General features: G+C 56.2%; 3 protein-coding genes across 3 annotated transcripts; 2 read left to right on the forward strand and 1 right to left on the reverse strand.

Annotated features, from left to right (window-relative positions):
- Positions 1 to 864: 864 nt before the first annotated feature.
- LOC149304941 (putative U3 small nucleolar RNA-associated protein 11) lies at positions 865 to 6,019 on the reverse strand. Its single transcript, XM_089478259.1, has 8 exons — positions 5,911 to 6,019; positions 5,749 to 5,810; positions 5,433 to 5,535; positions 4,627 to 4,740; positions 3,512 to 3,605; positions 3,064 to 3,194; positions 1,283 to 1,393; positions 865 to 1,092 (listed from the first exon to the last, which is right to left on the reverse strand). The coding sequence occupies exons 1-8, from the start codon at positions 5,974 to 5,976 to the stop codon at positions 1,009 to 1,011; spliced, it is 765 nt and encodes a 254-aa protein (XP_089334385.1). The 5' UTR covers positions 5,977 to 6,019; the 3' UTR covers positions 865 to 1,008.
- A 92-nt stretch (positions 6,020 to 6,111) lies between these two features.
- Positions 6,112 to 16,285, forward strand: LOC149304942 (four and a half LIM domains protein 3-like). Its single transcript, XM_089478258.1, has 6 exons — positions 6,112 to 6,216; positions 13,411 to 13,579; positions 14,329 to 14,503; positions 14,641 to 14,810; positions 14,942 to 15,128; positions 15,254 to 16,285. Exons 2-6 carry the CDS (start codon positions 13,424 to 13,426, stop codon positions 15,403 to 15,405), a joined length of 840 nt encoding a protein of 279 aa, XP_089334384.1. The 5' UTR covers positions 6,112 to 6,216; positions 13,411 to 13,423; the 3' UTR covers positions 15,406 to 16,285.
- A 1,809-nt stretch (positions 16,286 to 18,094) lies between these two features.
- Positions 18,095 to 23,570, forward strand: LOC149304943 (splicing factor 3A subunit 3). Its single transcript, XM_089478828.1, has 17 exons — positions 18,095 to 18,241; positions 18,334 to 18,381; positions 18,469 to 18,521; positions 18,801 to 18,906; positions 19,150 to 19,222; positions 19,421 to 19,512; positions 19,687 to 19,769; positions 20,114 to 20,252; positions 20,394 to 20,462; positions 20,683 to 20,750; positions 20,923 to 21,030; positions 21,352 to 21,421; positions 21,520 to 21,684; positions 21,801 to 21,911; positions 22,262 to 22,352; positions 22,718 to 22,773; positions 23,323 to 23,570. The coding sequence occupies exons 1-17, from the start codon at positions 18,146 to 18,148 to the stop codon at positions 23,398 to 23,400; spliced, it is 1,506 nt and encodes a 501-aa protein (XP_089334954.1). The 5' UTR covers positions 18,095 to 18,145; the 3' UTR covers positions 23,401 to 23,570.
- Positions 23,571 to 27,395: the final 3,825 nt, after the last annotated feature.

Below are 27,395 nucleotides of genomic sequence, written 5' to 3' on the forward strand. Positions count from 1 at the left end.
GTGCCAGCCCCTCTTATGGGGGCATAAAAAAGAGACCCGGTCCTGCAGGAAAGCAAGGGGTCTCCCCACAAAGGGCTGGGGAGGGAGGGGGCAATGGCTGCCAGTGGCCCAGAGCCCCTCCTGGCCCCCTGAGAAGCGTCCAGGAGCAAGCCATGGAACACTGGCGCCCCCTGATGGCCATCCAATGCAGAACCTCCCAAGAAGCACCCCACTGACCCCAGTGCAACCAACAGGAACCAGCCAGCCTGCCAGTGCTCCCCAAAGACTCCTGTCCTGAGTGGCCATGGGGCAGGGGTTTCTGCCTCCCTGTCCAAGGACATAGAGGCCTTGTCCAGTAGGAGTCCTTTTAGACCGCAACCTTCATCATCCTTCACCATTGAAGGGCCTCATGCGACTCTCTCAGTCCCAGTCGGCTCTTCCCAGAACGGAACTGCCTCCCCCCCCAGAAACACATGGGACTTTACCTTCCCCAAAGAGACTTCTGCACTAGAAAGCCCACTAAAGCTTGGGGGATGGAGAGGAACCAGGGGAGGAAGGTTGATCTTAACAAGAGATCCAGACCCACTCCTGCTCCCCCTCCCCCAGAGCCATGTGGGTCGGAGGGGTAGATCATGGCCACTGGCCCAATATTTGGCCAAGTGGCCTCCCTGCAAACATTCTGAGATCTAAAGTAGACCAGATAGAAAGTGTGGCATTTTAGACTCAGCAGCTCAGGTTCTGCAGTTCCCATCCAAGGTCTGGAGGGAAGCTCCCTTTCTCTGCCAGATTCATGGAGGGTGGGGGGAGAGCAAGTCAAAAAGGAGGGCAGAGAGTCCCAGACACCCCCACCCCAAATTCATTCCCCTTGAAGAGTCTGACAAGAAGTATTAGCACCAGAGATTTATTCTGAAAAGCAGAGAAGGGCTTTCTCTGCACAGTGTAAACACAGGGATGGCCTTCCTCCGTGGGGCACAGAGAGCATCCTCCTCTGCCACCCGCAACCCATTCCTCACACGGCCGGGAGGGAAGTCAGCGCTTCCGCTTGAACTGGAATTTGTAAATGGCAGGTTGGTTGACCGTCTCCTTCTTCACCTTCACTTTCTGTGTCTTGTCCTGAAAGAAAAGAAAAGGAAAGGAAGGGGGGCATTTCTTCAGTAAGGCAAGCCCCCTCTCCAGCTTCTCACTGCTTCTGCAGCCACCTTCTTCGGTTGCCAGAGCCCACCCTCAAAGCCACTGTAAGATCAACAGCTGCCCAAACCCAAAAGCAAAGCCCAGTGAGAAAAGCACCATGCGCCCTTCTCACCAAGAGATCCTTCTGGGTCTGGAGCTTTTGAGTGATGACAAACATCTTCCGCTCCCGTTCAATGCGCTGCCTCAGCAGGTCATACTGACTCTTTCTCTGGCGGGCTAATTTCTAGAGAGAGAGAGAGACAGAGAGAGAAAGAAAACAAAGGTTTTGACTATTCCAGAGAAGACTCCTGCCAAGGACAGCCCTGCAACCTGGAAGAGTGATTCAGGCCCATCGGGTGAAGACAGGCAGGGCCTCCTCAGTGGCTGCTCTCTGGGAGGCAGAGAGAGGCCTTTCGCTGGTCTTTCAAAGGAGTTGTGCAAGCATGATGAACTTTTCATTTTTGCCTTTGAAATCTACGTTGTTCAAAATCAGTGATATTTCTAACAGGAGACTTAAGCAACTGTATGATGATGACAATGGTTGGTTATAGCTATATATTAATCTGCCTGAGTGACCTTGGGTCCCTCTTTGAGGAAAAGAGATATGAAAAAACATTCCTAATTGTTTCTCTTTCTCCATAAGGCTTCCTTGCGGGTTTAGGGGTAGCTTGGCAGAGGGGGGGGGAGTTCTCCTCAACTGCCAAACTCCCCAGGGAGCCACAGCACCCCCACCCCTCCCTGCCGGGTGTCCATGGAAGGTAATTTCCAGAGAGCTCTGCTTCCCAGCAGCCCCAGATTTTCATGGCGAGGCTGCATGGTTTGAGCATTGGACTACAACTCGGGAAAAGAGCATTTGAACCCTCCACTTGGCCACAGAAACCCACTGCATTACCTTGAGCAAGTCACACTCTCTTAAGCCCCAGGAGAAGTAACCTCCCAGCAAACAAATCTTGCCAAGACAAATCCCTGACAGGGTTGCCTTAGCATCACTGTACAGTGGAAATGACTCGAAGGCACAAAACAACAAACACCACCAACAACACAAGGCTGGCAGCCAGGAACCCAGGGTTGTCTTTTCCACTGGAATAGATGCCGGGGGGGGGGGGGAATGGGAGGGGCAGTCTCTTCCGCCAGGCCTGGCTCTATGCCAGCCATGGGGGGGGGCAGGTTACCTTTCCCTGTGACATCCAGGCCTGCCAACCCTGGGGCGGCTGAGAGCACAGTGGTGGAGGCTTCACTTCAGCAGGTGTGAGCTAATTAGCACCCTTCCAATGAGACAGATCCCAACTTGTCCACTGGCAGAAGCCAAGCATGACTCAATTCTCCTGGAAAAGGAGAAAACTCACTGGCCCGAACTTGCCTGGGGACTCCGCTACGAGGGTGGGGCCCTGTCTCTCGTCTCCTCAACCGATCTGGGCCACCGCCACATTCCTCTTCCACCGCCACTGCCAAAAGTGTGTCTCCCATCTGGCTGCTCAACCCAGATTGAGCCTGATGTCAGGAGCCCTCCCTCTTTCACACCTCCATCCGCCACCCAGATGGGGAGGCAGAGCCAGAGCCAGGCTGCTTCCTGCCCAGCCATGGGGTTTCCCGCCAGGCTGCTCCAGGGAGAGTGTCCCAAGCCAGCCCAAGACACTTTGGATGATAACAGTGATCTCCATGCATGACTGCCCATGTGCCTGCTGTTCCTGATCAGCTGGGGTATTTTAAATGTTATGAGCATTTGGAACAGAAGGAGCTGAGAGACTATCACAGCACTCTGCTGCACCTTCCCTGGTCTCTGGGGCTCTACACATGCCCTCCTCCCTCCTTGGCAATGCAAAAGAGAATTAAAGTGCTGCGCCTGCACAGAGGTACTCAGTTTAGCTGCTCAGACAGAAGCAGAGAAGCACAATGTGACATTCAGCAGCAGACCTGTAACTGGGCTGGGGTGATTGTCCCTTGAATGGGTTCCTTCTTCAGTGTTTCAAGAGTTGGCCGGTTGTAGATTCTGCCCACCAGTTCAGGTGCCGTGTTCAGATGGGTGGCAATGTCAAACTCTTGCACTGGCAAAAAGAAAAGCTTTGGTGGCTATAGCATTCTAGACCTGTTCTTCCTCCAAAACCTCAACGATGAAGGGACAAAACCACCCCAGATTCAATGACTTGAAAAGGCCAGCAAGGGCAATCTGCATTACGTACAAGAAACATTAATCTCCCCGCTACTCATTCCCTTCCTCCCCATCCCAGCCAACAAATGGCTGTAGCACTGTCCCCTAGGGCTTTGACAGGTTTTAGGATGCATGCAGGGGGCTAGCATGCACCACCCACAGACCCCTGCCCTGCCCTGCGATCCAGATCCAACCAGCTACCCACAGCCCCACCTTCCTTCTTGGTATCAAAATAGAAGGTATGCTTGTTGGGCTGCTTTCCTTCTGCCTCCAGAAGATGGAGCTCTGACTTCAGTCTTTCAATTTTCTAGGACCAAAAAAAGAGAAAGAAAAAAGTATCCAATTTTTCTGCAAGAAGTGTTTGCTGAGAATCTTTGCATGGCACAGAACTGAGTATAGAAGATTCATGGAGGGGGCAGAGAGCTTGGATGGGCCTGCTCAGTTCTGCACACAGAAGACTTCACCAGGTCCAACGTTGGTTCCCCCTTCCCAGGTGAAACAGCCACCAAGAGAGCAAACTTAAGAATGGTCTCCATTCCTACCCTCTCCCTGAAAGTCAGTGGTGGTGAGACTCAAGGGATCCATATGCCAGCGCATCCCACAAACACTTTCTCAATGTCCAGAGGATGGCATGAGGACTGGCGTTCCCCAGGGGCGAGGAAGTCCCTGGAACAGTCTGCCTTGCTCTCTGCTACCAATGAAAAGTCCCCACCCAACATAGTAATAGCAAGGACATTTCTATACCGCTTATCAGTGCACTGAAGCACTCCCTAAACGGTCTACAATGTGTAAGCTAATTGCCCCCAACAAGCTGGGTATTCATTCTAGCGACATCTGAAGGATGCAAGCCTGAGTTGAGCTTGAGCCCTTGGCTGGTATTGAACTCGCAACCTGTGGTTTCATGATTGAGTGGCTGCAGTACAAGCATTTAACCACAGTGCCACCAGAGCTCTTACAACATCCAGCAATTCGTAAGAACTTTGGTAGCGGTGCTGCTCCCCCCAATGTTAGTACAACCCCTTTATGAGCCCAGCCCAGAAGTCACAAACCAGCATGCAATTTTTCCAGAACTCTTCTGCAATTGGAGTACACCAGGGAAAATAGTGGGGGATAAGGTGCAGATGGAGTAGCCATGGGGCCTGTGTGTAGCCAAAGGTGGGGAGAGTGAGAGGAGTCTGCAGGTGCCCCAGTTTAACCCACACTTCCTCTGGCATTTATGTCAGAGAGCAAGAGGCACTGGGGGGGGCAGCACACAACCCCCCCCCCCATAAAACCCAGGAACAGCAGCTGTAAACTCTGCCCCATCTGGAGACGGAGCATGCTCTGACCTTAACTTCCGCTACCCGCTTCATTTCGATGTACTTCAGGTCTTGGGTCTTCATCAGTTTCTGCTGCTCTGGGGTAGTTTCCTCTTCCTGCGGCTTAATCATGTGCACGCCATCCTAGCGCCAGGGGGAAGACAACATGGCAGGGAGCGTGGAGTGAAGAGACCCTTTGACAGCCCGGCAAGGTTAATGTGGGCCTCCCCCAGGCAGAATAGAGAGTTGGTGAGGGTGATGGAAGGGCTGCACACAAGGGCCAGCGGCAGGACACAAGCAGCCCTCCTCCAAAGTGGCCAAAGAAAGGCTGGTTTGAGGGGAGGGAAAGTCCAGCGCAGGGAGGGGTTGCTGGTGGGGGAGGGAGGGCAGCTGGCCAAAGCAGCTGGAAAAATGGGGGGAGGAAAGGATGAGGAAGAGACCTGGCATGACCTGAGTCAACTCAGGAGCCAAACTGAAACACTGATGTTGTCTATGAATGTTAGCTATTGCTTATTTAATGCCCAATGCCCCAGAAAGAGAAGGGGAGGCATGCCATGTGTGTGTATGTGAGAAGGAGAGCACTCTCCTCCTTGGCGGCTCACACTGCCATGAAGTCCCATCAAGAGAAAGTGCTCAGGGGCTGCGAGAGGTTGTCTTTCACCTCAGCTTTGCAAATCTGTCACAGCAGATGCCCCCAAGTGCTCCAAAAGAACTTGCTCCTGTCCTCCATCCAGAGCAAGTGACTGGAGTGCATGGTTCTTCCCCGCGAGAAGGAAAGGCGGAGGGGCGTCCGTGGCGGCCACCAAGCCCACGGTCAAGCCCTGCCGGACCCTCACCTGCAGCTGCACCCGGGTCATTTTGAAGTAGAACTCGTCCGGGTTCTTCTCCTGGGCCTTCCGCCGAAGGGCCTGCAGGGCCTTCTGCTTCCGGTGGTAGTCACTGAAAGGCAGGCAAGCAAAACGGGGCACCGCCTTTACGGACCCCTCCGCAAAGAGAGGCCCAGTCCCCCTGCCCTTTGCCTGGATCCCCGCAGGGCCAGGAGGGCCAGCCCCCGCCTGCGCTGCCATGCCCCAGGCCCACACAGGAGCCAGGAGCCGGGGCGAGAGGGAGGCCTGGGATAAGGAAGAGAGGCTGAGGGCCTCCGGGACTCACTTGGCGCGGAGCTTGTAGTCCTTCTTCTTCTCGAGGATGCCCAGGTGCTTCCGAGAGGAAAGCTAAGGAAAGACAGGCGGAGAAGAGGAGAGCGAGCCTTCGCACCCCAGCCCTAAAGCCCCGCTTCCTCCCTCTCAGCCATCGTGACATCCCTCTCCTGACCTGGGACCTTTCGCGATGCTGGCGCTGCCCGGCCTTGGCCGCCTTCTGGAACGCCGCCGCCGCCATGCTGGGTCAGGGCAGAGGCTCACTTCCGGCGCGGGAGGCCGCCTTCCTTCCGGCCTCAGCCAGGACCACGCCCCCAGCCACGCCCCCTCGAGCGCTTCCGACCCTTGCCTTGGCCACGCCCCCGCTTCCCTCCTTCGGGGCGGCGCCTCTTCCTTGCGCCTTTCGCGGCGGCGGAGTCCGCTCTGTCCCTCACTCCGCCCGCGAAGGCGCCCAGGGAGGGCCACGGAAGGGGCCACTAAGGTGAGGGGGACGGAGGGAGCGGCCTTCGGGATCGGGGCCCCCGGGCCTCCCTTCCGACGGAGGGGCCTCTGGGGAGGGGCTGGGGTGTCCTACCCGGGAAAGGCGGGAGGCGAGGCCGAGGGGCCACGGCCGGCACCCCGGGCGCCCCTCCCTCCCTCCCTGCCCTCCGCTGCTGCTGCTCCTTCTGCTGCCTCTTTGGCCTCCTTCTTTCCTTCCTCTCCCCTCCCCTCTTTTGTCTGCCCCCGGCTCTCCTTCCTCAGAGACCCAGCGCCAGAAGGCCAGCCTCTCGGGAGGCCAAAGGCCCAGGCCCCTTCCTTCCTTCCTTCCTTCCTTCCTTCCTTCTCTATTTGGGGCCATTCTTTTCCCCTCGGGCAGAGGAAGGGGGCTGCCCCAACCCTCGCTGATGTCCCACAGGAAGCCCCTCTTCCTGCCTCCGGAGGAGGAGCCCCCCCCCCCCGCTTTGTCCCTTCCCCACAGAACCCAAGACCCACGGCAGGCAGGGAGGCCCCTTTGGGGCCCTGAGACTCCTGGGGGGGGGGTCTCTGTGGGAGCCCTTGGGCCCAGGGCAGGATCCTTGGCTCCACTGACCAGCCCTCCCCTCCCTTTCTCTGACCAAAGGGCCTTTAAAAGCCCCCGAGAAGCGGCTCCCCAGAGACCCTTCCCTTGGGCCAGGTAACATATTGGGGGGGGGGGGGAGAGTGGGGAGAAACCCCAGTAGGGAGAGGCCTCTTTGTGCCCAGGAAGGAAAGACCTTGGCCGGACTGGAAGTCCCTCCGTTTTGGGGTGCTCTGGGGGTCTACTGACACCCCTCCTTCCCTCCCCCCCCAGCGGCAGCCCCACTCTGTGGCCCTTGGCCCCACCCCACAGCCTCCCCTTATCGGATCTGCTCCCCAGACAAGAGGAGAGCCAGCCTGACTAATCTCTTTGGGATGGAGCCAGCCTCTCAGTGGAGGAGGGGATGCCAGCTTGGCACCTTGCCTGGGGGCTGATGCTGGTCCCGCTGCCAAAGCCAGGATCGCTGTTTGAGGCACGTGGGGGGCATATTTGGGGCTGAGGGGTCCCATGGGATGCAGGGCAACCATGTCCATTTGGGGAGAAGGGAGTGAAGGCGCTGCTCTCCACGCGCCCCATTCATGGTTGTGGGCCTCGCTGGGAAGGAGAAGGAGGGGAGCCCCAGGACTGGAGGTCCCAGCCCTGCTGTGGAAGGCAGGGGTTGCGTGGCCCATGGGGCAGCATGCTATGGCCGTCCACAGGCCGCCTAAGCACTAAGTCGGAGGCACCAAAGTTCACCCTGGCGAAGGAGAGAGAATTGCCCTCCTCTGAAGGCCATCTAGACATGGTGTTTTTTGCCAAAAGGGGGCACAGGCAGCCTTGGCCATCAGATGGATGCTTCTGGGCAGAGGGACCAGCAGCAGCCCTAGTGACCTTTGCAAAGACCCTTCTGCCTGGAAGGGACCAGTTTGGGGGTCTTCATTCCAGACCTCAAGATTCCTGCAAGATGTGTTTGGGGCCTTTGTCCTGGGCATCTTGCTTTCCATTTGCCCTCCTTCTTTTGTATGTCCAAACTTTGGAAACCCAAGATCAAACCTGGGCATCACTTTACCAACAGAAGTGCCTGCCAGCCATTCCCCCCTCCTTTTCTCTTTCAAAGAGGCAGCTATTTGACTCATTCATCTCAGCCTCACAAGAGGATACGAAGCCACTCCAGCCACTGGACCCCTTGCCTTCCTCAAGGAGGGCCTGGGTAGGCTGGGCCTAACTTCTGTCTGTCTCCTGCCACACGCAGCCCCTTCAGAGTTGGCTGGTGCCCAGCGGAGCCAAGCTAGCAGCTGCCTCCCTCTGTCTCCCTCTCTCTTTCACACACACATAAAGACACACAGCAGATGCAGTCTGGCATGCATTGTTGCGTAGTCCAGATTTTCCTCTTGCTAAAAGTGTCCAGCCAAAACAAACAGGAACTAATAAAGATCACAGCGATAACTGAGCTCAGGAAGGCAAAGAGTGCTGGCTGCTGGGAATCATGGCAGCACATGGCGGTACAGGATGGTGGTGGCCCCCAGTCCTCTGATATCTGCCCTCAGGAGGGGAGCAGCCTCTGGACCAAGCCTAGAACTTTGTTTCGTGGAGGAGACCCTCCATTGTTACAAGTGTGGCCAAAGTTGACCAAGTGTGGTCAACTCCTTGCCTTGTATTCAGTGCCAGGGCCCAGCCTGAAAGAGGACAGTGTAAAGATAGCATTGGGGGAGAGGCTCAAAGAGCATGCAGGGAGTCTCAGATTACCAACCCCCCAAAAAAAAACTAAAGATGCATTTCGTTAATAGCTAGAGAGACCCAGTCAGTTGGTCCCCAAGTGACAAAAATCACCAAGCTTTCCTTCCTTCCTTGTCCTGCAAAAGACAACAGCTGCCACCTGGACCTCTCTGGGCTCCCGCTGAATGCGTGGCATCTCTCGGACTAAAAATACCAGCCCCAGATTAGAGAGTCTTTGGTCGGGGGTCTCCCTGGTGCTCTCTGCCTCTCACAGGGAGTATGTGTTCAGATAATATCCAAGGCAGCTGACCCACTACCCCCCCCAGCACACGCACACACATGCATTCTCTCACTCAGGCGCTGTGCCCACATGAGCATCTGGCTGCCCTTTCCCTCTCATGATCTTCAGCGGATGCCGTCCTGTTCATTTTAGGCCTGGATTGTGCAGAGACCAAAAATAGGCCAGGCAATTTGGGGGGGGGGGGGGTTGCCCCACCCCGAGAGAACAGTACTCTTAGAAATGGGGAGGAGGACCCTCACCCCATCTCTCCAGGGAAGGGGGCCTCATCGTGCCCCCTCTCCTCTCTGCTGGCTAGGTTTGGCTCAGAAGGTCTTGTTTCACTGGGAGAGGAGAGGTGAGCCTTGTGCTCCCCCCCCCCCCCCCATGACTGTCCACCAACTGAAAGCTGAATATTGGTGACCTGATGTATTGCTTTGTCAGCCATGAAATGTGTGTATTTGTAAAGGTCACACTGTCGAAAAATGACCCGTACTTGGGCAGGAATGTCTGCTTGTGTGCACACACTCAGCTTGGCTTGCAGCAACACGGAGAAAAGGCAGCGAGGGGTGTGTGTCGAGCGTTCTGCTGTACAGCCTGTCCCTCCTGCCTCCCCCCTCAGGGGCCTTCCTTCTGTCAAGGGGGCATCCAGTAGCAGTGGGGATGGTGGGTGGGCGGAAGAAGGGCTTCTACTGCTGGCATAGCCAGCCCCCCCCCCCCCCGCCAGTCAGCATTCCTACAGCCACCGCTGCTGCTCTCATCTGCTCCTCTTGTGGGGAGAGCAGGGCCTGGCAGCCCCAGGGATGTTTACCTCACCCTGAAAAAATGCTCCATTACAGAGGAAATGGTCTGGAAGGAATTGCTGGTGTCTCCTTGAACCGCAGCAGGAGCAGAGGGAGGCTGTCTGTTCACCCCAGTCAGGGATGAGTCCCTCTCTGGTGTTGGTGCCACTGAAGGCTGGGCCCCAGGGAAGGGAAGGGTGGCTTGGCATTGGGTCTCAGGAACAGCAGACAGACATGGGGCTCAAAGGGTCTCTGAGTCTCCAGCTCTTCTTGCTTGGGAGCCACTGGAGGAACCTTGGAGTGGATTCACCACCTGCCTGCACTCAGGACTAACCCGGGTTTGAGCCAGCTTTTGGGGTTGGACTGGAGCCTCATGTGGGAGCCAGCTCAGGGATTTCCAGTCAGCCATAGGTGCTAATGGTAGGAGGTTGGCACTGGGTAGTGCCCAGAAAGAACTGTTATCTTGGACTTCCTGGACCTGGCCACCCATCCTGCGTTACCCCCAGAGTGGAGACCCTGGGGACTTCATTGTTACTTCTGTAAGAGGAGAGTAACTGGGGAGCCATGTGGTCCTCCTGGGGGCCAGGAGGCTCAGTGGGGCTCCCTTCCTCTTCTGGGCCCCTGGAGCTTCTTGCTCCCCTTTTCAGGAGAGAGGGGAGGCAGGCTTTTTGCAGAGTGGAACGTATGGGCCCCAGGCAGCTTTGCTTCCAGGTGCTGCCCTCTGAGCTTGTGAATGACCCAGGCAGATACTGGTGTGCCTTCTGTGCGTGTGATGCACAGCCGCCTGTTGCAGATGGAGTTTCAGAGAGGCCACTATTCTTGGGACCCCCTTCAGCATGTCTGACCCGCCCATCCTGCTGGCCCAATGGGCTCCTGGGGCATATGCTGATTCTAGGGGCTTTGCTCCAGAGCAGTGCCACCTGAGCATCAGGGTTTCCCCACTGTCCTGGGGCCCCTCTGCCCAGGCTCCCATCCCAGGGTGCAAAAGAGGCTCTGTGCATCCTGCTCTCTTCCTTGCTGAGAGGAAAGTGCAGGGATCCCCGGCTTATTTGTAACCATTACTGGCATGGCCCCTGTGCTACTCTGGATGGGACAAGCCAAAAGGTTTATGGTCCTTGTGGGCAGCTTCTGTCCCCTTGTTCTCAATGTGTCTGCTGTTGCTTGGTTTGGGCAGAGCCCGGGTTTGGGCCATTGTAGTGGTCCCAAAAGGCCATGGCATGTGTGTGTGTTTGGCAAGGCGAGTTCCTCCAAAGGACACTTCATTCCCTTTGCCCACTCAGAGCCTGGCATGGATCTGGGTTGCTTTCTGGATTGGGGGGTGTCCTTGCGAAGAGGAATTGCCTAGAAGGGAGCTGTGGTCTGCAGGGGGAGATGGGTTTGCACTTGGCCTCTTATTAGGACCATAATTGGCACCAGATGGGGCAGGCAGAGAGCAAGCAGCCCTCTCCACCCCCACCCCACCCGGCTCTTGCGGGGGGGTCTGGAAAATTTCAGCTGTGCCAAGGGAAATCCAATCCAGCGCTCCTGCTCTGGCTCTGATGGGACGAGAAGGGGCTTAGGGCTCCCCTTTGGCTCTTGAGCAGCCCCCACCTCAGCTGACAGTTGGGAGTTTTTGCTGTCCAAAAACAAAAGAGGGAGGGGGGACACAGAGGCAACAGAGGAACTGCCTTTCTCCTCCTGCCATTAGGACAGAAGCCCAAAGATTGGCTGCCTGACTGTGGCTTCTGGTGCCCTTCACTTTGGGGGAGGAGAGAGGTCGAAGATGCAGCCCTTTCCTCTCTTCGGCCCTCCCAATCTCCGCATGCAGTGGTCTCGGCCTCTCTTGGTCTCGCCCTGGAACAATGGTGTTCCCACCCCCCCTAGGGACCCCTTCTGTCTCCTCATCCTCTGCTGTGGGGTACCCCATTTTCCTCCCCTGCCCACCTCTTTTCTGAGGTGAGCCCTCTGGAGAAAGAAGAGCCCCCAGGACAACCAGCGAGAGGATGCTTTTTTTTTGGAGGAGATCCTTTCTTTCTTTCTTTCTTTCTTTCTTTCTTTCTTTCTTTCTTTCTTTCTTTCTCTCTCTGGCAACTCCTTTGTTTATGGGAGGATTGCAACATCACAGGGCTCAGCCTCTCCTCTCTTCCTGCAGAATGTTCCCAAAAATGGCGAGGCAGGAAGAGGCGCCAGGCTTGGCCCCCTCCTCTCTTGGACACTGGGTTGCGGGGAGGTGGGCCACTGAGGCGGGGGACTTGCGGATCCTTTTAGATGCTATTAAATTTAAGACAGTTCTGCTGTGGTCATAACTATTATTAACAGATCGCTACCACCTCCTTGCACTCACACATAAGTGCAGCCCTGCCAAGCACTCTATCAACTGGGAAGATGCCTCCTTGGCCTGTGGCAGTTGTCCACCCGGTTCAAAGCGAGGCATGGGTTTCCTGGGACCGTTGTTTGAGGGGTGGGGTTTGTGCGTGTCCCCCTAACTGGGATGGAACCTTCTCCCACCACACACAATGGTGCCCAGGGGTCTTTCACTCCCCAGTGGGGCCACACACTTCCTGCAAGGGGGGAGGTCTCTTCTCAGGCAGGATTTTCTCCAAGAAGCAAAGCAAAGTTCCAGAGACACCCCCCCTCTGTGCCAGCCCAAGGGATTTCAGAGGAAGGGGTGCCTCTAAGGCAAAGAACAGAAGAAGGCCCCTGGGCAGGGCTCCCCAATGAGCTTTTGCCATGGTCTACCTGGGGGAAGGGGTGCCTCTGCAACCCCAGAAGGACCCCAAAGGCCTCCAAGGGGCCCCTGGGCCCCAAAGTGCCCCCTCTATCCCTCCTCCTCCTGCTGCTCCCTGGGCTGGGCATTGGTGGCTCCGGGCCCCAGAGGGAACATTCAGAGGCACTGTGTCAAGGCTTCTGCACATTCTACCCCCCCAACACACATAGAGACACATTGGGGGACCCCCAAATGTCCTGGCAGGGAGTCTTGCAGAGCCCCCTGGGAGCTGGGGTTCTCATCCTGGCAGCTCCATCTCTGGGGCCTAGCTTCCACCTTCAGGCCTCTGGCTGGCAGGACTGTGACTTGGGGGGCATAGGCACACACTGTCCTCTGGCCCCGGCCATCTACCTGCCTCCCTGTATGAGCTCTCTGCTTCCCCTCCCTTTCCCCCAAGGCTTCAGAAAGGATTTTAGATGCTGGAATTTCCTGGAAGCCTCATGATAAGGGAGGAGGCCAGAGGAAGCTGCGGTGGATCTCCTCCCCCCAGGAGAGCTAGTCTAGGCTTGCCACAGCTGCTCTGAGGAGAAGAGGGGGCTGTGTTGATCTGTGCCTCCTTTGTTCCAGATCTGCAAGGAAGAGAAGAGGGCTCCTCCCCCCCCAGCCTAAACCCCCTCCTTCCTGCCCCCTCCCTCTACAAATGGGTTTGGGAAGCTTTTTCTGATAGGTAGCTCCTGTAGGGAGGGGATGCTTTGCAGAGGGGAACAGGGGCCTCAGCTATGGCCCCAGCTATGGCCCCTAACCACAAGGAAGACTGTGGAGTGTGCCTCCGGAGGCATCCTGACTGGAAACGCATCCTGGGGGCAGCTGGAGGCAGCCTGGGCCAGCAGACATGGGGTAGAGGTGGTCGGTTTTAAGCCTGGCTAGACCAAGGGCCACTGAGGGAGGCACATGAAGCCCCCCCAAGTAGTTGCAACAATAGCAACCCCCCCTCACTACTCCATATGTGCACATAATGGAGAAAGAAGGAACCCACTCAGAGTGGAGCCCCTCTTGCTCCCAGGACGGTCTAAGATATTGTGACCAGAGGGGTGGGGGGATTTCCATCTTTGGCCTGATGCTGGCATTGGGAGGGCCCTGAACCTGACCATGGTCCTGATCCTGGTGCCCCTCCTTTGACGATGCTCTTCTCTCACCAGGAAAGCCACCAAGATGTCAGAGGGATTTGACTGCATTGGCTGCAAGGAGTCCCTCTACGGGCGCAAGTACATCCAGGGGGAGGAAGGGCCATTCTGCATCCCCTGCTACGACACTCACTTTGCCAACACCTGCGACGAGTGCAAGGAGCCCATTGGCCATGACTGCCGGGTGAGTGGGATCACCACTGGCAGACAGGGTTGGGATTGGGGAGGCAATGCTCTCTTCATGACCTCCCCTTCACTCCGGGGCTTAGTGGCCCCTGTTGGATAAAAGGGGTGTCTGTGTTGGGGGAAGGGGGTAGCATGAAGGCACTCACTGGTTTATCCGCACCAGGGTCCTATCTTTGCAAGAGGGCTTCTTTCCCCCTACCCAGCAGCTCCCCCTCCTTCCTCCAGCAGGAGGATGATGTGACCCCCTCTGTCCCAGCCTTGCCCTGTGGGTTGTGCAGGTGTGTGAGGAGGTCTTTCAGGGAGACAGTTTGTGCCCTTCCTCTTGCTGGCTGGCTTTGAGAGCCCCCCTCCCAGCACAAGGGGAGGGGAGCACTCAGGACCCCAGGCAAAGAGGAGGGATGGCCAGGGCCCCCTCCCTTGGCCACTGACCGCCCTGCACTGCTTTTGCTGATAGTGCCTCAAAGCGGTGGCATGAGCTGGGCTCTCCCTACGGTCAATTCTCTCCCTTCTGGATGCTCAGCCCCCTTTCTGTCAGGGCTCCCTTTGGCCCCTTCCCCAATGCTAGAGAACAGCTAGCCCGCTTGGAAAGACTGGTCCTGCCAGACCAATGGCCTACTGCCTCCTGGTTGGTCACTGGTTGAGTGTGGGTGTATTTCAGCTGGTGTGGCCTTCTAGGCCAAGGGTCCTGGGGGCTGGGGGGCTACTGCAACCTGTCCCTGACCTCCCACCATGTCTCACCCCGGCCAGGAGCTGTACTACGAGGACAGGCACTACCATGAGGGCTGCTTCCGGTGCTTCCGGTGTGGCCGCTCTCTCGCCGAGGAACCCTTCACCTGCCAGGGGGAAGAACTGCTCTGCAACGACTGCTACTGCCGGGAGTTCTCCTCCCAGTGTGTCGCCTGCCAGCAAGTGGTCATGCCAGGTGTGCCACTCCTCATCCCCCCCATGCCAAGACAGCTCACTCACTCTCCCCTTGGGGAAGGGATCAGGCCATCAGTCTTGTGGTTGGGGGGGAGACTTCCTGCCCCCCTCCCTGACCAGTCCCCCCTTTCCTGGCAGGCTCCCGGAAGCTGGAGTACAGCGGACAGACGTGGCATGAGCACTGCTTCCTCTGCAGCAGCTGCCAGCAGCCCATTGGCTCACGCTCCTTTGTCCCTGACCAGAAGGACTACTACTGTGTCCCCTGTTATGAGAGCAAGTTCGCCCCCCGCTGCACCCTCTGCAAGAAGGTGGGGCTGGCTTGGGGGTAGGCAAGGGAGCATGGGGAGAGGGCTGAAGGCCAGAAAGGAGAAGGAGGGGAGGGGAGGGAGGGTTTGTGTGGAGCCTGCCAGTGCCAGCCATGCCAATATTGCTCCCACAGTCGCTGACCAAGGGTGGCGTGACTTATCGGGATGAGCCTTGGCACAAGGAATGCTTTGTGTGCACGGGGTGCCGGAGCCCCCTGGCCGGGCAGCAGTTCACCTCTCAGGAAGAGCAGCCCTTCTGCCTCACCTGCTTTGGGAGCCTCTATGCCAAGAAGTGCAGCGCTTGCTCCAAGCCCATCACTGGTGAGCAGCACTGGGCACAGAGAGGGGCAGGCTGGGCGGTGGGGAGGGAGGGAGAGAACCTGGCCCTTGCCTGGCCCTGCGGCCAGAAGGGAGCTGCTCCCTCAGTCCCTCTTCTCTCCCCACAGGCTTCAGTGGGGGCAAGTATGTCTCATTTGAAGAGAGGCACTGGCACCACCACTGCTTCAGCTGTTCCCGCTGTGCCACCTCCCTGGTGGGGAAGGGCTTCATCCCTGGGAACGAGGAGATCCTGTGCCGCGACTGTGCCAGTGACCTGTGAAAGGTGCCCTTTGGGCTGCTCCGTGTGCCAAAGCCCCCTTCCTGGAACAGCAGGGCACAGAGGCCCCACCCTGCCCATTCCCTGAAGGCATCTTCCTTCCTTCTCTCCATCCTCCAGTGGCCTCCTTCCCCTTCCTCCCAGCTGGAAGCATGGCCAGGAGGCAGCCGCTGCCCCACTGGGAACTCTGCTCTTCTGCTATGGTGGGCTCTCCCCCAGCCAGTCTGACCAGCCAGAGGCCTGCCTCACTGTTGGAGGAATGGGGCACAGGAGAGGGAGAGGGCAGTAGGTCTGCCTGTACTGTGTACCCTGCTGGAGGCCTCTGCCCCTGGTTTCCTAGTTCAGCCCTCCCTTCTAGCCAGCCACAGTGGCAGCAGCAGGTTTCTGGGATTAGCACCAGCTTGCCCAAGGAGCACCTGCAGCCTTCAGGGTGGTTCCTTCCCTGACCCCTCCACCAATCTCAGTGCCATGGGGCAGCAGGCGCTGGCTCGTCTCTCCTCCACCCGCTGCCCACAGAGCTCTCCCTCTGGCTGGGCAGAACTAGCCCTTCACAACTAGGAGGGGGGCACCTTTGCCCTCCAGCCTTTCAGGGGCCACCCTCTGCATTTTTTTTACTCCCAGCTCTGTTTCTCCATCTCAGATTTCCACAGCAGCCTCTATTCTTTAGGCAGAATATTATGCATGTGTCTTTTCATGAACCTGTTTGCTGGTTCCTCAGATGCGTTGCTGTGTGTGGGAGTCTCTTTAGCTCTGCACACTTCCCTCCTATGTGGGATGCTTCTCTTCCACTTTTGTATTCTTCTGGACAGTGTGTGTGTGTGTGCGCGCGCATGTGTGCGCGTCCTTTCTGGCTTTGTATAATAAACAATGTTAATGAACCATAGTGATCCTTCCCTTTTCAAGTAGGGTGGGGGCATGAGGGGGGGAGACACTGGGCGCAACTGAGATGCCTTTCTATCACCTGGAGACTGCCAGTTGCCCACCTCCACATTTGTGGCTCTCTGAACCTGCTGGATCTGCCTAGAACTTTGCCCTGTTTTGGGTTTTGCTCCACGGCAGCAAAACAGATGCCTTTGCATTTCTCTTCCTCAGATCAGAGTGGAAGGATGGGTCCCCAAAAGCAGGGAATGCCTTCTCCAGCATCACAGGTCTGGTGGGGGGCGGGTGTGCTCTGGGGCCCCCTCAGAGGCCTTGGCGTGTGCCTTGGGTGGGAGGCTTGGGCCTCCTGAACATGGAAGCCACTGGCCTCTTTCAGCAACTTCTCAACGCTTGATGAGAAAGGCCCCACACAAACGTGGCAGACTTTCCTGCCTGTTTGGCCAATTGACTGGTTTTCTGATAGCAGTGGGTAGTGCCTGCGTGTGGGGACTGGGGAGGCATTTTGTTTATTTCCCAGGGATCCCTCTGGCAAAAAGTCCCTCTGGGCAATGGAAGGGGGCTTGCCAAGGAGCAAGCGGGCCTCCCCTCCCGAAACGCTTGGTGCCTCTGGGAGGCTGGCTCTGCTGGCCCTCCTCCCTGCCGTCAGTGGCGGCGTTCTTCTCCAAAAAAGGCAAAAATGGCCAACATCTGGATCCCATCCCAACAGGAGCGGGCCATGATGACTCCCTCTGCCGGCCTGATTTATTGGTGGGGAGGGGAGTGAGGTAATGCTGCAAGGCCAGGAGGCCTGCTCTGGGGCCTGTGGAGCAGGGATGGCCCTGGAGCAGCTTCCTGGGATGCTCAGTTTGGAAACAGCTGCCGAGGAGAGAAGGGGGAGCCCAGGGAGGAGGAGGAAGGAGACCTCCCTTCTAGGCAGCCACAGAAGCAGCAGCTGGAAGCCTCTCCATCCCCCAAGAGCTCTGCCCAGCTTCACCCACTCCCTAAATCAGGGAAGCGGGCTCTTGCAGCGACCCTTGCCCTGGGCCTCTCCTGCAAAGCTGCAATGCTCAGCCAACATCCATAGGGCCCTGGCCTGCTCCAGCCCCACAATCCCCTCCGGGGCAGGAAGGCATTTATACAGGGGACCCCATGCCCTCCACAGTTTGTTTCTTCCTCCAAAAATCTCCAAAGAGTGTTCTAGCCTATAAAACAATAAAACAGCTCACACACCGTTCGTTTAATAACACAGAAATGGCACGCTGTGGCAAATGTGTGGCTTGAAGGCACAGAAAACCAATGCTAGAAGGGAGTGCTGTGGTTATGACCAAGTCATGCCAAGCCAATCTTGCCTCTTCCTTAAACAGAGCTACACTTGGCAGACCAGGGGAGCGCTGGGGATGTAGTTCATCCTGGTTCCAGGAAGGGCTTTGCCCAGGTCCTCCATGGCAGCACTCTCGCCAAGGGCTGCTCTCCGCCTGGAGACAAGGGTCCTGCCCCGGAGACATGCCTCTCCAACTGCAGGCGGCCCCAGGAGAGGAGGGCCAAGGTCCGGACCCTCCTCCGCATGACTCTGGAGACCAGCTGGGCAAGTGACTCTCTCAGCCTCCGCAGAGGAAGCTAAGGGCAAATCTCGCCCAGAAAACGCCGGGACAGAGTCGCCTCAACCGGGAACCAGAGGCGGCGGCGGCGGCGGCTCCTACCGGAGAGGGGAGGAAATGGCCCCGCGGATAGAGAGAGCAGGGCCGGCCGGGATCGCCAGGCGGAACCTTTCCTCTGGGGCTGCGTTGCAGCTGGGACAGGCTTCGGAGACGGACGCCACTTCCGGCCGGGAGTAGCGTCACTTCCGGTGCGTCCTTCCTTTCTCGGTCCCGTTGGTCCTCTAGCCATGGAGACCATCCTGGAGCAGCAGCGCCGCTACCACGAGGAAAGGGAGCGGCTGATGGACGTCATGGTCAAGGAGATGCTCACCCGGAAGCCCACGGTCAGCAGAGGGACCCAGGGAGGGACCGGGGGGAGAGGGACCCGGCTGCCCCACTGGCCCCGCTGAGCCCCATCCTCTTCCTCCCTTTGCAGCTGCGGGACCAGATCAACTCGGACCAGCGGACCCGCGCCATGCAGGACGTGAGTAGGAGCCTGACCCCGACCCTTGACCCTTGACCCCGACCCGCTAAGGGCCCCCCTGACCTGCTCCCCACTCTGCTCTTGCAGCGCTACATGGAGGTCAGTGGGAACCTGCGCGACTTGTACGACGACAAGGACGGGTAAGAGGAGGCCAGTTAGAGGGAGGGTGGGTTCCCCCAGGCCCCCCCTGGAGCCCCCCTGGGCAGCGGACCCTGGAGACCCCCGGGGCAGGGGATCCTGGAGCCCCCCGGGGCAGCGGAACCTGGAGACCCCCGGGGCAGGGGATCCTGGAGCCCCCCGGGGCAGCGGACCCTGGAGCCCCCTGGCACTCCCTGCCTTTCCCTTCCCATGGCCGGGGGTGGGGAGGGGAGTGAGGGGGTCCCACTCAGCAGCCCCTGCCCCTCCTCTGCCCCCCCCAGGCTGCGCAAGGAAGAGCTCAGTGCCATCTCTGGGCCCAATGAGTTTGCAGAGTTCTACAACCGCCTCAAGCAGATCAAGGAGTTCCACCGGAAGCATCCCAACGAGGTGAGGGCCATGGGGCGGGAGTCCGGGGGGGGGGATCTTGGCACACACAGCAGCCTCCGCTGCCAGACAGACACCAGAGACGGAGGCAGGACAGCCCTCCAGTTCTCAGTCTGGGAGGGTGGCTCTGGACCACATCCTGGTGTAGGCTTTGCAGCTCGGTTCAGAGGGGTCTGACAGGGAGCTAGGTCATCTCTTTCTCTTTCAAGGAGTTTTCACAGTGATGTTTCTCCTCCTGTCCTGCAGATCTGTGTGCCAATGTCTGTGGAGTTTGAGGAGCTCTTGAAAGCCCGGGAGAACCCCAGTGAAGAAGCCCAGAGTAAGTCCAACAGCCAAAAGCATTTGGCTTGCCTGCCTACCCTGATGCCCATCTCCTTTCTTCAGAAGCAGGGACAGGTTGGCAGAAGCGGCTGCGTCTTCTCTTGGGAGGCAGCATAGCCAGGCAAGAGAGGTGTAATGGATGGAAAGGGGGGGTTCTTTTACAGCAATTACAGGGCCGTTCCTTTGTTTTTGGCAGACCTTGTGGAGTTTACCGACGAAGAGGGGTACGGCCGCTACTTGGACCTACACGACTGTTATCTCAAGTACATTAACTTGAAGGCTTCGGAGGTGACGTCTTGCACTCTTTCCTGGCTTTGGGCAGAACTAGGGGCTTTGCTTGGCCTCTGTTCCTCTTTCTGTGTCTTGCACAATCCTTTGAGCTAACCTTCTTGTAGATACTGTATACAAGGAGAAAGAGTTCCCGCACTGTCCTAAATAATAACAAATGGTCTTTTTTTGCAGAAACTGGACTATATCACTTACCTTTCTACTTTTGACCAACTCTTTGACATTCCCAAGGAAAGGAAAAATGCAGAGTACAGGAGGTGAGTGTAGAGAAGGTCTTTAGGAGGTGAGAGGAGAGACACAGAAATTGCCCGAGCCTGTGGTTCATGTGGGGCTTCAGGCTCTGTCCTGAGTCCCGCTTTGCTTCTGGAGTGACTTATGGCTCTTTTAGGGAGGCTGTTTCATGCTAGTTGACTTCAACTGTTGACAGAATTTTCCCCTTCCCTGGTCCAGGAGGTACAAAGAGTGAGAGACAGATCTAAGTCACCTTTGGCACAGTTCTTCTGTGGAATGAAGATTGCTGTTGCCATTCAGCAATGGGTAGGTGTGAGGTTTGCACACAAACACACACACCCTTACCCTCTTTGTTGTTTTCCCATTACAGATACCTGGAGATGCTCCTGGAATACCTGCAGGATTACACAGATCGGGTGAAGCCTCTGCTAGACCAGAATGAGCTCTTTGGCAAAATTCAAGCTGATTTTGAGAAGAAATGGGACAACGGCACTTTCCCTGGTTGGCCGGTGAGCAGAGGTCCCCAGCAGGAATGGGCGGAGGTGTCATTTTGGCTGCACAGAACAGAGATGTGGGCCAATCTTTGTTGAGGGTCTTTAGTATTGAGGGTCTTTTGCCAGTAACCTCACTCTCTTGTTCTCTTTTGGCAGAAAGAAACCAGCAGCGCCCTGACCCATGCTGGTGCTCACCTGGACCTCTCAGCCTTCTCTTCCTGGGAGGTTTGCTTGCCTTCTTAACCCTCTCTTATCACAGGAGGGGAGAAGGAGGACAGCAGTCGGCCTAGGGCTGGTCCTGCTGCTGCTGCCCCTTCATCCCTGGGGTTCTGGTTTGAAGAAGAGCTTGGCCTGAGTTTTCCCATTCCCTTCAGTGTCACTGCCTTGCAGTAGGGGTGGTTCACACCAGCCTGCTTCGCACTGAGCTTTTGTGTTTCTGCTGCAGGAGTTGGCCTCCCTTGGGCTGGATCGTCTGAAGTCTGCTCTGCTGGCGTTGGGTCTCAAGTGTGGAGGGTGAGTAAGGGCCTGATTTCCCTCTGCCCAAAGATGCTGGCTGGGTTGGCAGCTTCTTAGGGCTCAGGAAATAGCCGGGCAGTTCAGGTGAACTTTGGGGTGCACCCCTCACCCACCCAGATGTCCAGAGACTTATTTGTCTTACCTTCCCTTTTGTTTTCCTCCTGAACAGTACGTTAGAGGAACGTGCCCAGAGACTGTTTAGCACTAAGGGGAAGTCCCTGGAGGCCCTTGACCCCTCCCTCTTTGCCAAGAACCCCAAGACAAAGGGAAGCAAACGGTGAGTTGCCTTCATGTCCTTTTTCTCCAGGTAAAGTGCAACTAACTGGCCATTACCATGTGAGGCTGTTTCTCAGCTTTAGCTCCTCTCCCCTTGGGAAGCTACAGGGGCAATTTGAACAGTTTCCTTTAACTCTGCTTTCTGTACCAGCTGCCTTGGAAGGTGGCAAGGGGAGTGATAAGGGTCAGCCTGTTCTCCACTTTTGATAACCATTGCAACTGGCTCTGAGTGGGTTGCCTGGCATCACATCTGGGCTCAGGTGGGTTGCCTGGCATCACATCTGGGCAGTGCCACCCCTTTACAGCTCTGTTGCCTTTGCAGGGACACAGAGCGGAACAAAGACTTGGCATTTCTGGAGGCTCAGATCTACGAGTATGTGGAGATCCTTGGGGTAAGTGCCCCTGCCTTTTTCTTGGCCCCCCAATCCCATGTGGGGCCTCACAGCAGGGGTACTTTGTTGTCACTTATGGGCATTGTCTCTTCCTACAGGAGCAGCGGCAGCTGACCCACGAGAATGTCCAGCGTAAGCAGGCAAGGACCGGGGAGGAGCGGGAGGAGGAGGAGGAGGAGCAGATCAGCGAGAGTGAGAGTGAGGATGAAGAGAACGAAATCATCTACAACCCAAAGAACTTGCCTCTGGGCTGGGATGGCAAGGTGAGGTCGCCTGCCAGTCACGGGGAGGGTTGTTGGGCTGAGTGGGATGTATTCCGGGAGCACATGCACTGTGCCTCCCCCTCTGCTTCATGCCCACCTTTCTGGCCCTTTTCCAGCCAATTCCCTACTGGCTCTACAAGCTCCATGGCCTGAACATCAGCTACAACTGTGAGATCTGTGGGAACTACACATATCGGGGGCCCAAGGCATTCCAGCGACACTTTGCAGTAAGCAACGGCAGGAAAAGGCATTGGGCCGATACAGGAAAAGGTTAAAGAGTTGTTGAAGGGTTGGGGGCCAAGGAGATTCCCCACTTATAGGGAGCCATATCTTTTGCAAGTGCAAAGGACTGGACCAGGCTAGTGCTTTGGGCGGGATGAAGTGCCTCACAAGCTGGGAAGTCTGCTTGTAGCACCCTTGGGAAGGTCCTGGGACCTGGCTTATAGACTCAAATGTCACATCTGTCCTGGAAAAGGAGAGTGGGAAGAGCTGCACTTCTTCCTGATCCCCCCCCCCATTCCTTTCTGCCCCTTAATGGCCCTTCATGTTCTTCTTTCTGATGCCCTTGTCTCTGCAGGAGTGGCGCCATGCTCATGGGATGCGATGCCTGGGCATCCCCAACACAGCTCACTTTGCCAACGTCACACAGATTGAGGATGCCGTCTCCCGTAAGTGGAAGCATGTTGCTCTTCCTGTCATGTGCGGAGCAGGAGCTGCACTGTTACCATCACTGCCATGTCTGTCTTTGCTTACAAGAGCTCTGTAGAGTTCTGAGAGGTCAACTGCTGTTTCACTGACTGCCCAAGACCACATCAGATCCAGCAGCTGCCCTTTTGGAGTGAATTGGGAGCATTTTTGTCAGGATCAGGGGACAGCTTTTCAGGGCTGCAACTGTGGCCCTGGTAGCCCTGGTTGGGAGGGGGTCACACAGCCCCCTTTGCAGTGGGTGATGGAAGCAGAGCCCTGCCTTCCCCAGGAGCAGTTGGGAGACTGGCAGTGGCCCTGATTGTCTTTCTGTCTGGATCTCCTGCAGTGTGGGCCAAACTGAAGCAGCAGAAGGCTTCTGAGAGGTGGCAACCGGACACAGAAGTAAGTTGGGGCTGGGGGTACCCTTGCCTTGTTCCCGTTCCCCTTCACAGTGAAAGCTACAGATACTAGGTCTGCTGGGAGGGTGCATACCTCTGTATCCCAAACTCCCCTAAGAAGCTTGGCAACGAAGATCTGAAGGTTAGGAAAGTTTAGCGATTCCTCTGTTAATGGGGACGGGTGAGGTGTGGCAATCATTTGTCAGGAAAAAACAAACAGCTTCATTTATATACCGCTTCATACTGAACTAGCAGTGTCTAAGCGGTTTACAACTGAAAGCTAAAAAAAGAAGGACTCGCAAGAGAGAGAGAACGGACAAGGGCCCAGGACTGACCATTGTAGGTCAGCAGAAGGATGGTGCTGAGGAAGAGTGTCCCTCTGCCATGACTGCTGATGGACAAGACCTACCTCGGCCTGATACAGCCCTATACCTCTGGTACCAGTCCTTGACTCCATGCATGTCTGGTGACCTGTCTGGTGACCCTCTTGCTATTCTTTTGCTCCCCATTGGGCACTCAACAGAGTTTTTCTTTCCTTCCTTTTTCACTTCAGGAGGAATATGAGGATTCCAGTGGGAATGTGGTCAACAAAAAGACCTACGAAGACTTGAAACGTCAAGGCCTGCTGTGATGGGTGGGCGAGTGGCATGGCACAAGGCCCCCTTCTCTGCTTTCTTCACTTCTTTTCACAACCGGATTTCCCTTAGCCATCTGAGCTGGGGGGCTGTCAGGAGATGTGGTTTCTGTAAGACATTTTCTTTATATGAAACTAATTCATAGAAATAAACCCTAGTTTTAAAACCCTGTTTGGCAGAGCCATGCACCCACCTTCTGCAGCTGTCATGTCTTTCACATATCTGTGTTCTTGAGGGTCTGAAGCAGTAGAGACCCACAGCACAGTCCTCCAACAAACAGACTTTCTGAGGACTGAAGCCCCGAGGGAGAGTTCCTGTTTTCCTTCCCCAGAGACCCCCTGCAGGTCACTTTTGGTTGGAGATTTCAATCTTGCAAGTGAAGTCATTCCAGCTTGTTTCAGCCCCCCTTGGCCTGCTTGCAAAAGTAGCAAATGGTTGTTTGGTTTTCTCTTAAATCCAACCCCAGTGTTTGCCGTCTCTTGGGAAATGCCCCAATGTGGGCGCCCAAAGGCCTGGCCCACATCTCACAGGCCAGGCAAGGGAGATACCAGCATCTTTGGAGAAAAGCTAGAACAGCCCAGGCAGTTGTGCTTCATCAGGCATTGGTTGGGGACAGGCCAGGCTCTCCATTGTCAGTCTGACATACATGCAGATGGGGGCCTGGGGCCATCTGGTTGAAAAAGAAGGTCTCCTACGCTGTGAGGCCCATTAGGAAAAACACAGAGGTTGCTGACCAGGGCTGTCTTCTGCGGGACATTTTTTTTTGTCCTGCTGCCCTACATTCCCAGAACCAACACCCCCTCCCTCCCCCCCCCCCCACACACACATATCAGGAATGCAAGGCATGAACAATTTAATGTAATGGAGGTGGGCAAGGCCCTGGGTGGGTGGGCAGTGGTTGCAACTGGGGCAGAGAGAGGTGTAGGAGGAGACTGGCCTTGTGAGGAGGGCAAAGGGTGTTTTCTGAGGGGGGAAACTTTTAATTGGTGCCCTTCCCAGAAGAACTGCACTCTGCTGTAAATGTCCTGGCTCGGAGGGGTCTGTTTCTGCAGCAGCAAAAGTAAGCAGGACTGAGCTGAGGACTGGTTCTTCTCTTCTGGGGAAAATCCATCAAACTCTTTCTCTTTTTCTCTGGGCTTGGGAAGGCTGTTTTGTTTTGGGTATTATGGCCCATTCTGGCTCTGACTAAGGGAATGACAAAGAGGATGCTTTTGCCAGATGCCGCTTGCTTGTCTGAAAGTCATCATTTCCCCCAGAGCAATTAAAGATCCCTCTGTTGCCTTTGCCAGATGTTCCTAGCCTGTGATGAGGATCACGACTGGCAGGATCCCCAGTGCACCTCTCCCCCTCACCAAATGTCTGACAGGAACACAATAGGCTGTTCTCAGGGGCTTCTTTTCCTCCAGAGCTCCAGAAGAACTCCAGATATATAAGGCCTTCATGGGTGAGAAGAGGGGGAAAGGTTTATTTTGTGTCTCCCTTTCCAAAGGGCATTTAAGCACCTTTGGGGATCAGAGAAAATCAAAGTCCTCCTGAAGTCAGGTTTGGCCACTGAGTGCCCCCTCCTCCATCTTTGCTGGGTGAAAACCAGTTCATCAGGTAGGGAAGGGGTGTATCCTGCCAAGAGCACCAAGGAAGCAGGCTTCTCCTTGACCCCCTCCTATCACCTCACCACCCAGCTCTGCTGGTTGGTGCCTTCTCCGCCTGGGCGGGGAGGAGAGCTCCCGGGGGCATCTCCTGTGCCAGTGCTGAAGGCTGACATTGCTCATACAGTCATCCAGGGCTCTCTGCAGGTGAGAAGCAAGCCAGGTAAGTGGGCACGGTGGTGGGGATAGGGGAGTGGGGTTGGGTTCTTTTGGGGAACTGTACAAGAAAGTGGGGAGGGGGTGAGAGACCTGCCTAGCACAGAAAGGGTGGCAGGCTAAATGTTGAGCGTGGGCAGCAGTGGGAAAGCTCAGGCATGGCTGAAGCCAGGGCAGAGCCATAGCCTGCACCCTGTGGGCAGGATGGGACCCTAGACAAGCAGGAGGATCACCCCCAAGTCTTCCTTGCCCCGTTTTTTAGGTAGGGGTGTTTGCATTTGGACTAGGTAGAGATGTGGAGATGAGCAATGGAAGAAACCCAGTTTCTGTTTCATCCAAGAAAACCCTTTTCCAGAAGGCAGCCAGTGTCTGTCCCCTTTTCTCTACTCTGGCCACAGCGGAGAAGGGGGCCCTGTCCATGGCCTCATTTGAGCCCAGGCCATTCTCAGGTGTAAACTTGGCTCTGGGCAGCAACTTGGAGGAGTTGGGTCTGGAAGAGAAAGTGGGCCCCTGGATGCCTCTGCCCAGCTCCTGGGCCTGGTCTGTGGTTCCTCATGCTTCAAGAGTGGTGATGGGAAAATGGGGAGGAGGTGAATTCAGAACAGGACAATCTTCCCCCTCAGCCCCCCATGCCAAGCCAAGCCAAGGCAGGCACAGGAAGTGGTGGGAGGAGGGAGTGTGCTTCTCTTTCCCTTTGAGGCTCCACCAAAGATGCTGTTGCTGGGCCAACAGTGGTTCTCATTAGCAAGCTGCGCTGGGCCACTGGGCCTGTCCTTTCCTGGTCTCTATGGCAGCCACTAGTCACTTGGGGGCTTGCCGTGAGATCCTGGAACTTGGCCACCAGCCTTGCTGGACTCTGTGCCTTCTTCACCCCAACAGCCCCCATGCCACCCCACTCAAGTGCTCAGAGCAGCCCTGCACTGTCTCTAATTCTCTTGGAGGACGCAGGGAGCCCAGAGAAGACCACTTTGGATAATAGGACCCAGAATGAACCATAAGCTTCCAGTGAGCCTCTTTCTGTCACAGCGCTCAGTGGAACATCTCTTGCCAGTGGGATCAGGTCCCTTCTTGCCTGGCAGCTGGCTTCATTGTCAGACAAAGGCTCTTAGTAGCCAAGGCCACTGGGTTTTGGGGGAGAGAGGCTTTCCTGCCATGCAGGCCACAGTGCCCCCTGTGTCCCTTGCCAGCACAGGAGAGGCAGCTGGTGATGGGAAGAGGGGCTGTTGCAGAAGCAGCATCCCTCTTGCTATGAAGATGCCATTCTGGCTCTGTGACAGGGCCTTACCTTTGCAGGTGTTTTAATAACTATCTCTACTTGAGTGGTTTTATCGCATTGCTAGAACAGCCAGAAGACTCTTCCATGGTGGGTTTCCCAAAGGAGGAGGCTGCTTTGCTTCATGTGCTCTCAGAGTTTGCAGGAGGGGCAGAGCAGAGGAAGAGATGAGCATCCCTGGGGGATGATGGGTAAAGTGATGAAAGACAACAACATCAGAACAATGGAGCCCTGTTTGCCATTTCGCAGGCCACTCGCCCATCCTGGGAAAGCAACTTGGAGCCAAGTCCAAGAAGCCCAAATCCAGCATTTGCAGCCTTACCAAACAAGGGTTTCTCCTCTCTCACAGCAGGAGGAGGTAGCTCATTAATGCCTGCCTTCCCCTCTTTAACAGCTAAGCTCCTCTGAGCACCCCTTCTATCCATGTGTTGCCTGAGAAGAGGAGGCCATACCCACTGGATGTGATCCCCTGCCCTTGGGAGTCTGTCTTTAGATTGTAGGCCTCAGAAGGCAGGGAACTGTGGCTGGATTTTTGTTTTGTGTAAAGCACCATGTACAGCGATGGGTAGAGCCATAGAAACCCATTGGTGTCCTACAGCAAGTCATACTCTCATCCCCAGAGGAAGGCAATGGCAAACCCCCTTTGAACAAATCTTGCCAAGAAAACTCCATGTTAGGGTTGCCATAAGTCAGAAAGGACTTGGAATACAAACAACAGTGATGGTGCTATATAAACAAACCAATTAAGAAATTGGTGATGATGATGGCAGTGGCACCCATGTCAGCATGGAGGTGAATCCTCTGCAAGTATTTGTCCAGCTTTATAGGAGCTGTCTGGGGTGCTGAAGTCTTTCCTCCAAATAGCTCCAGACCTTCTGATAGCTCCTTTAAAGCTTCCCAAACCCTGGAGTGGATT

This window comes from Sceloporus occidentalis, unplaced genomic scaffold (genome assembly GCF_023333645.1).
Source record: "Sceloporus occidentalis isolate IW3139 unplaced genomic scaffold, rSceOcc1.0.p SCAF_13, whole genome shotgun sequence".
NCBI lineage: Eukaryota > Metazoa > Chordata > Lepidosauria > Squamata > Phrynosomatidae > Sceloporus > Sceloporus occidentalis.

Bases quoted from the DNA above. Each gene is read 5' to 3' on its own strand.
- LOC149304941 (XM_089478259.1), bottom strand. From the start codon at position 5,976: ATGGCGGCGGCGGCGTTCCAGAAGGCGGCCAAGGCCGGGCAGCGCCAG. The intron at 4,741-5,432 runs GTGAGGGTCCGG...CCCTGGCGCTAG, and splicing joins TGACCCGGGTGCAGCTGCAG to GATGGCGTGCACATGATTAA. The intron at 1,093-1,282 runs GTGAGAAGGGCG...CTTTTCTTTCAG, and splicing joins AGACCCAGAAGGATCTCTTG to GACAAGACACAGAAAGTGAA.
- LOC149304942 (XM_089478258.1), top strand. From the start codon at position 13,424: ATGTCAGAGGGATTTGACTGCATTGGCTGCAAGGAGTCCCTCTACGGG. The intron at 14,504-14,640 runs GTGTGCCACTCC...CTTTCCTGGCAG, and splicing joins CCAGCAAGTGGTCATGCCAG to GCTCCCGGAAGCTGGAGTAC. The intron at 15,129-15,253 runs GTGAGCAGCACT...CTCTCCCCACAG, and splicing joins TTGCTCCAAGCCCATCACTG to GCTTCAGTGGGGGCAAGTAT.
- LOC149304943 (XM_089478828.1), top strand. From the start codon at position 18,146: ATGGAGACCATCCTGGAGCAGCAGCGCCGCTACCACGAGGAAAGGGAG. The intron at 19,223-19,420 runs GTAAGTCCAACA...TGTTTTTGGCAG, and splicing joins CCCCAGTGAAGAAGCCCAGA to ACCTTGTGGAGTTTACCGAC. The intron at 22,353-22,717 runs GTAAGTGGAAGC...GATCTCCTGCAG, and splicing joins GATTGAGGATGCCGTCTCCC to TGTGGGCCAAACTGAAGCAG.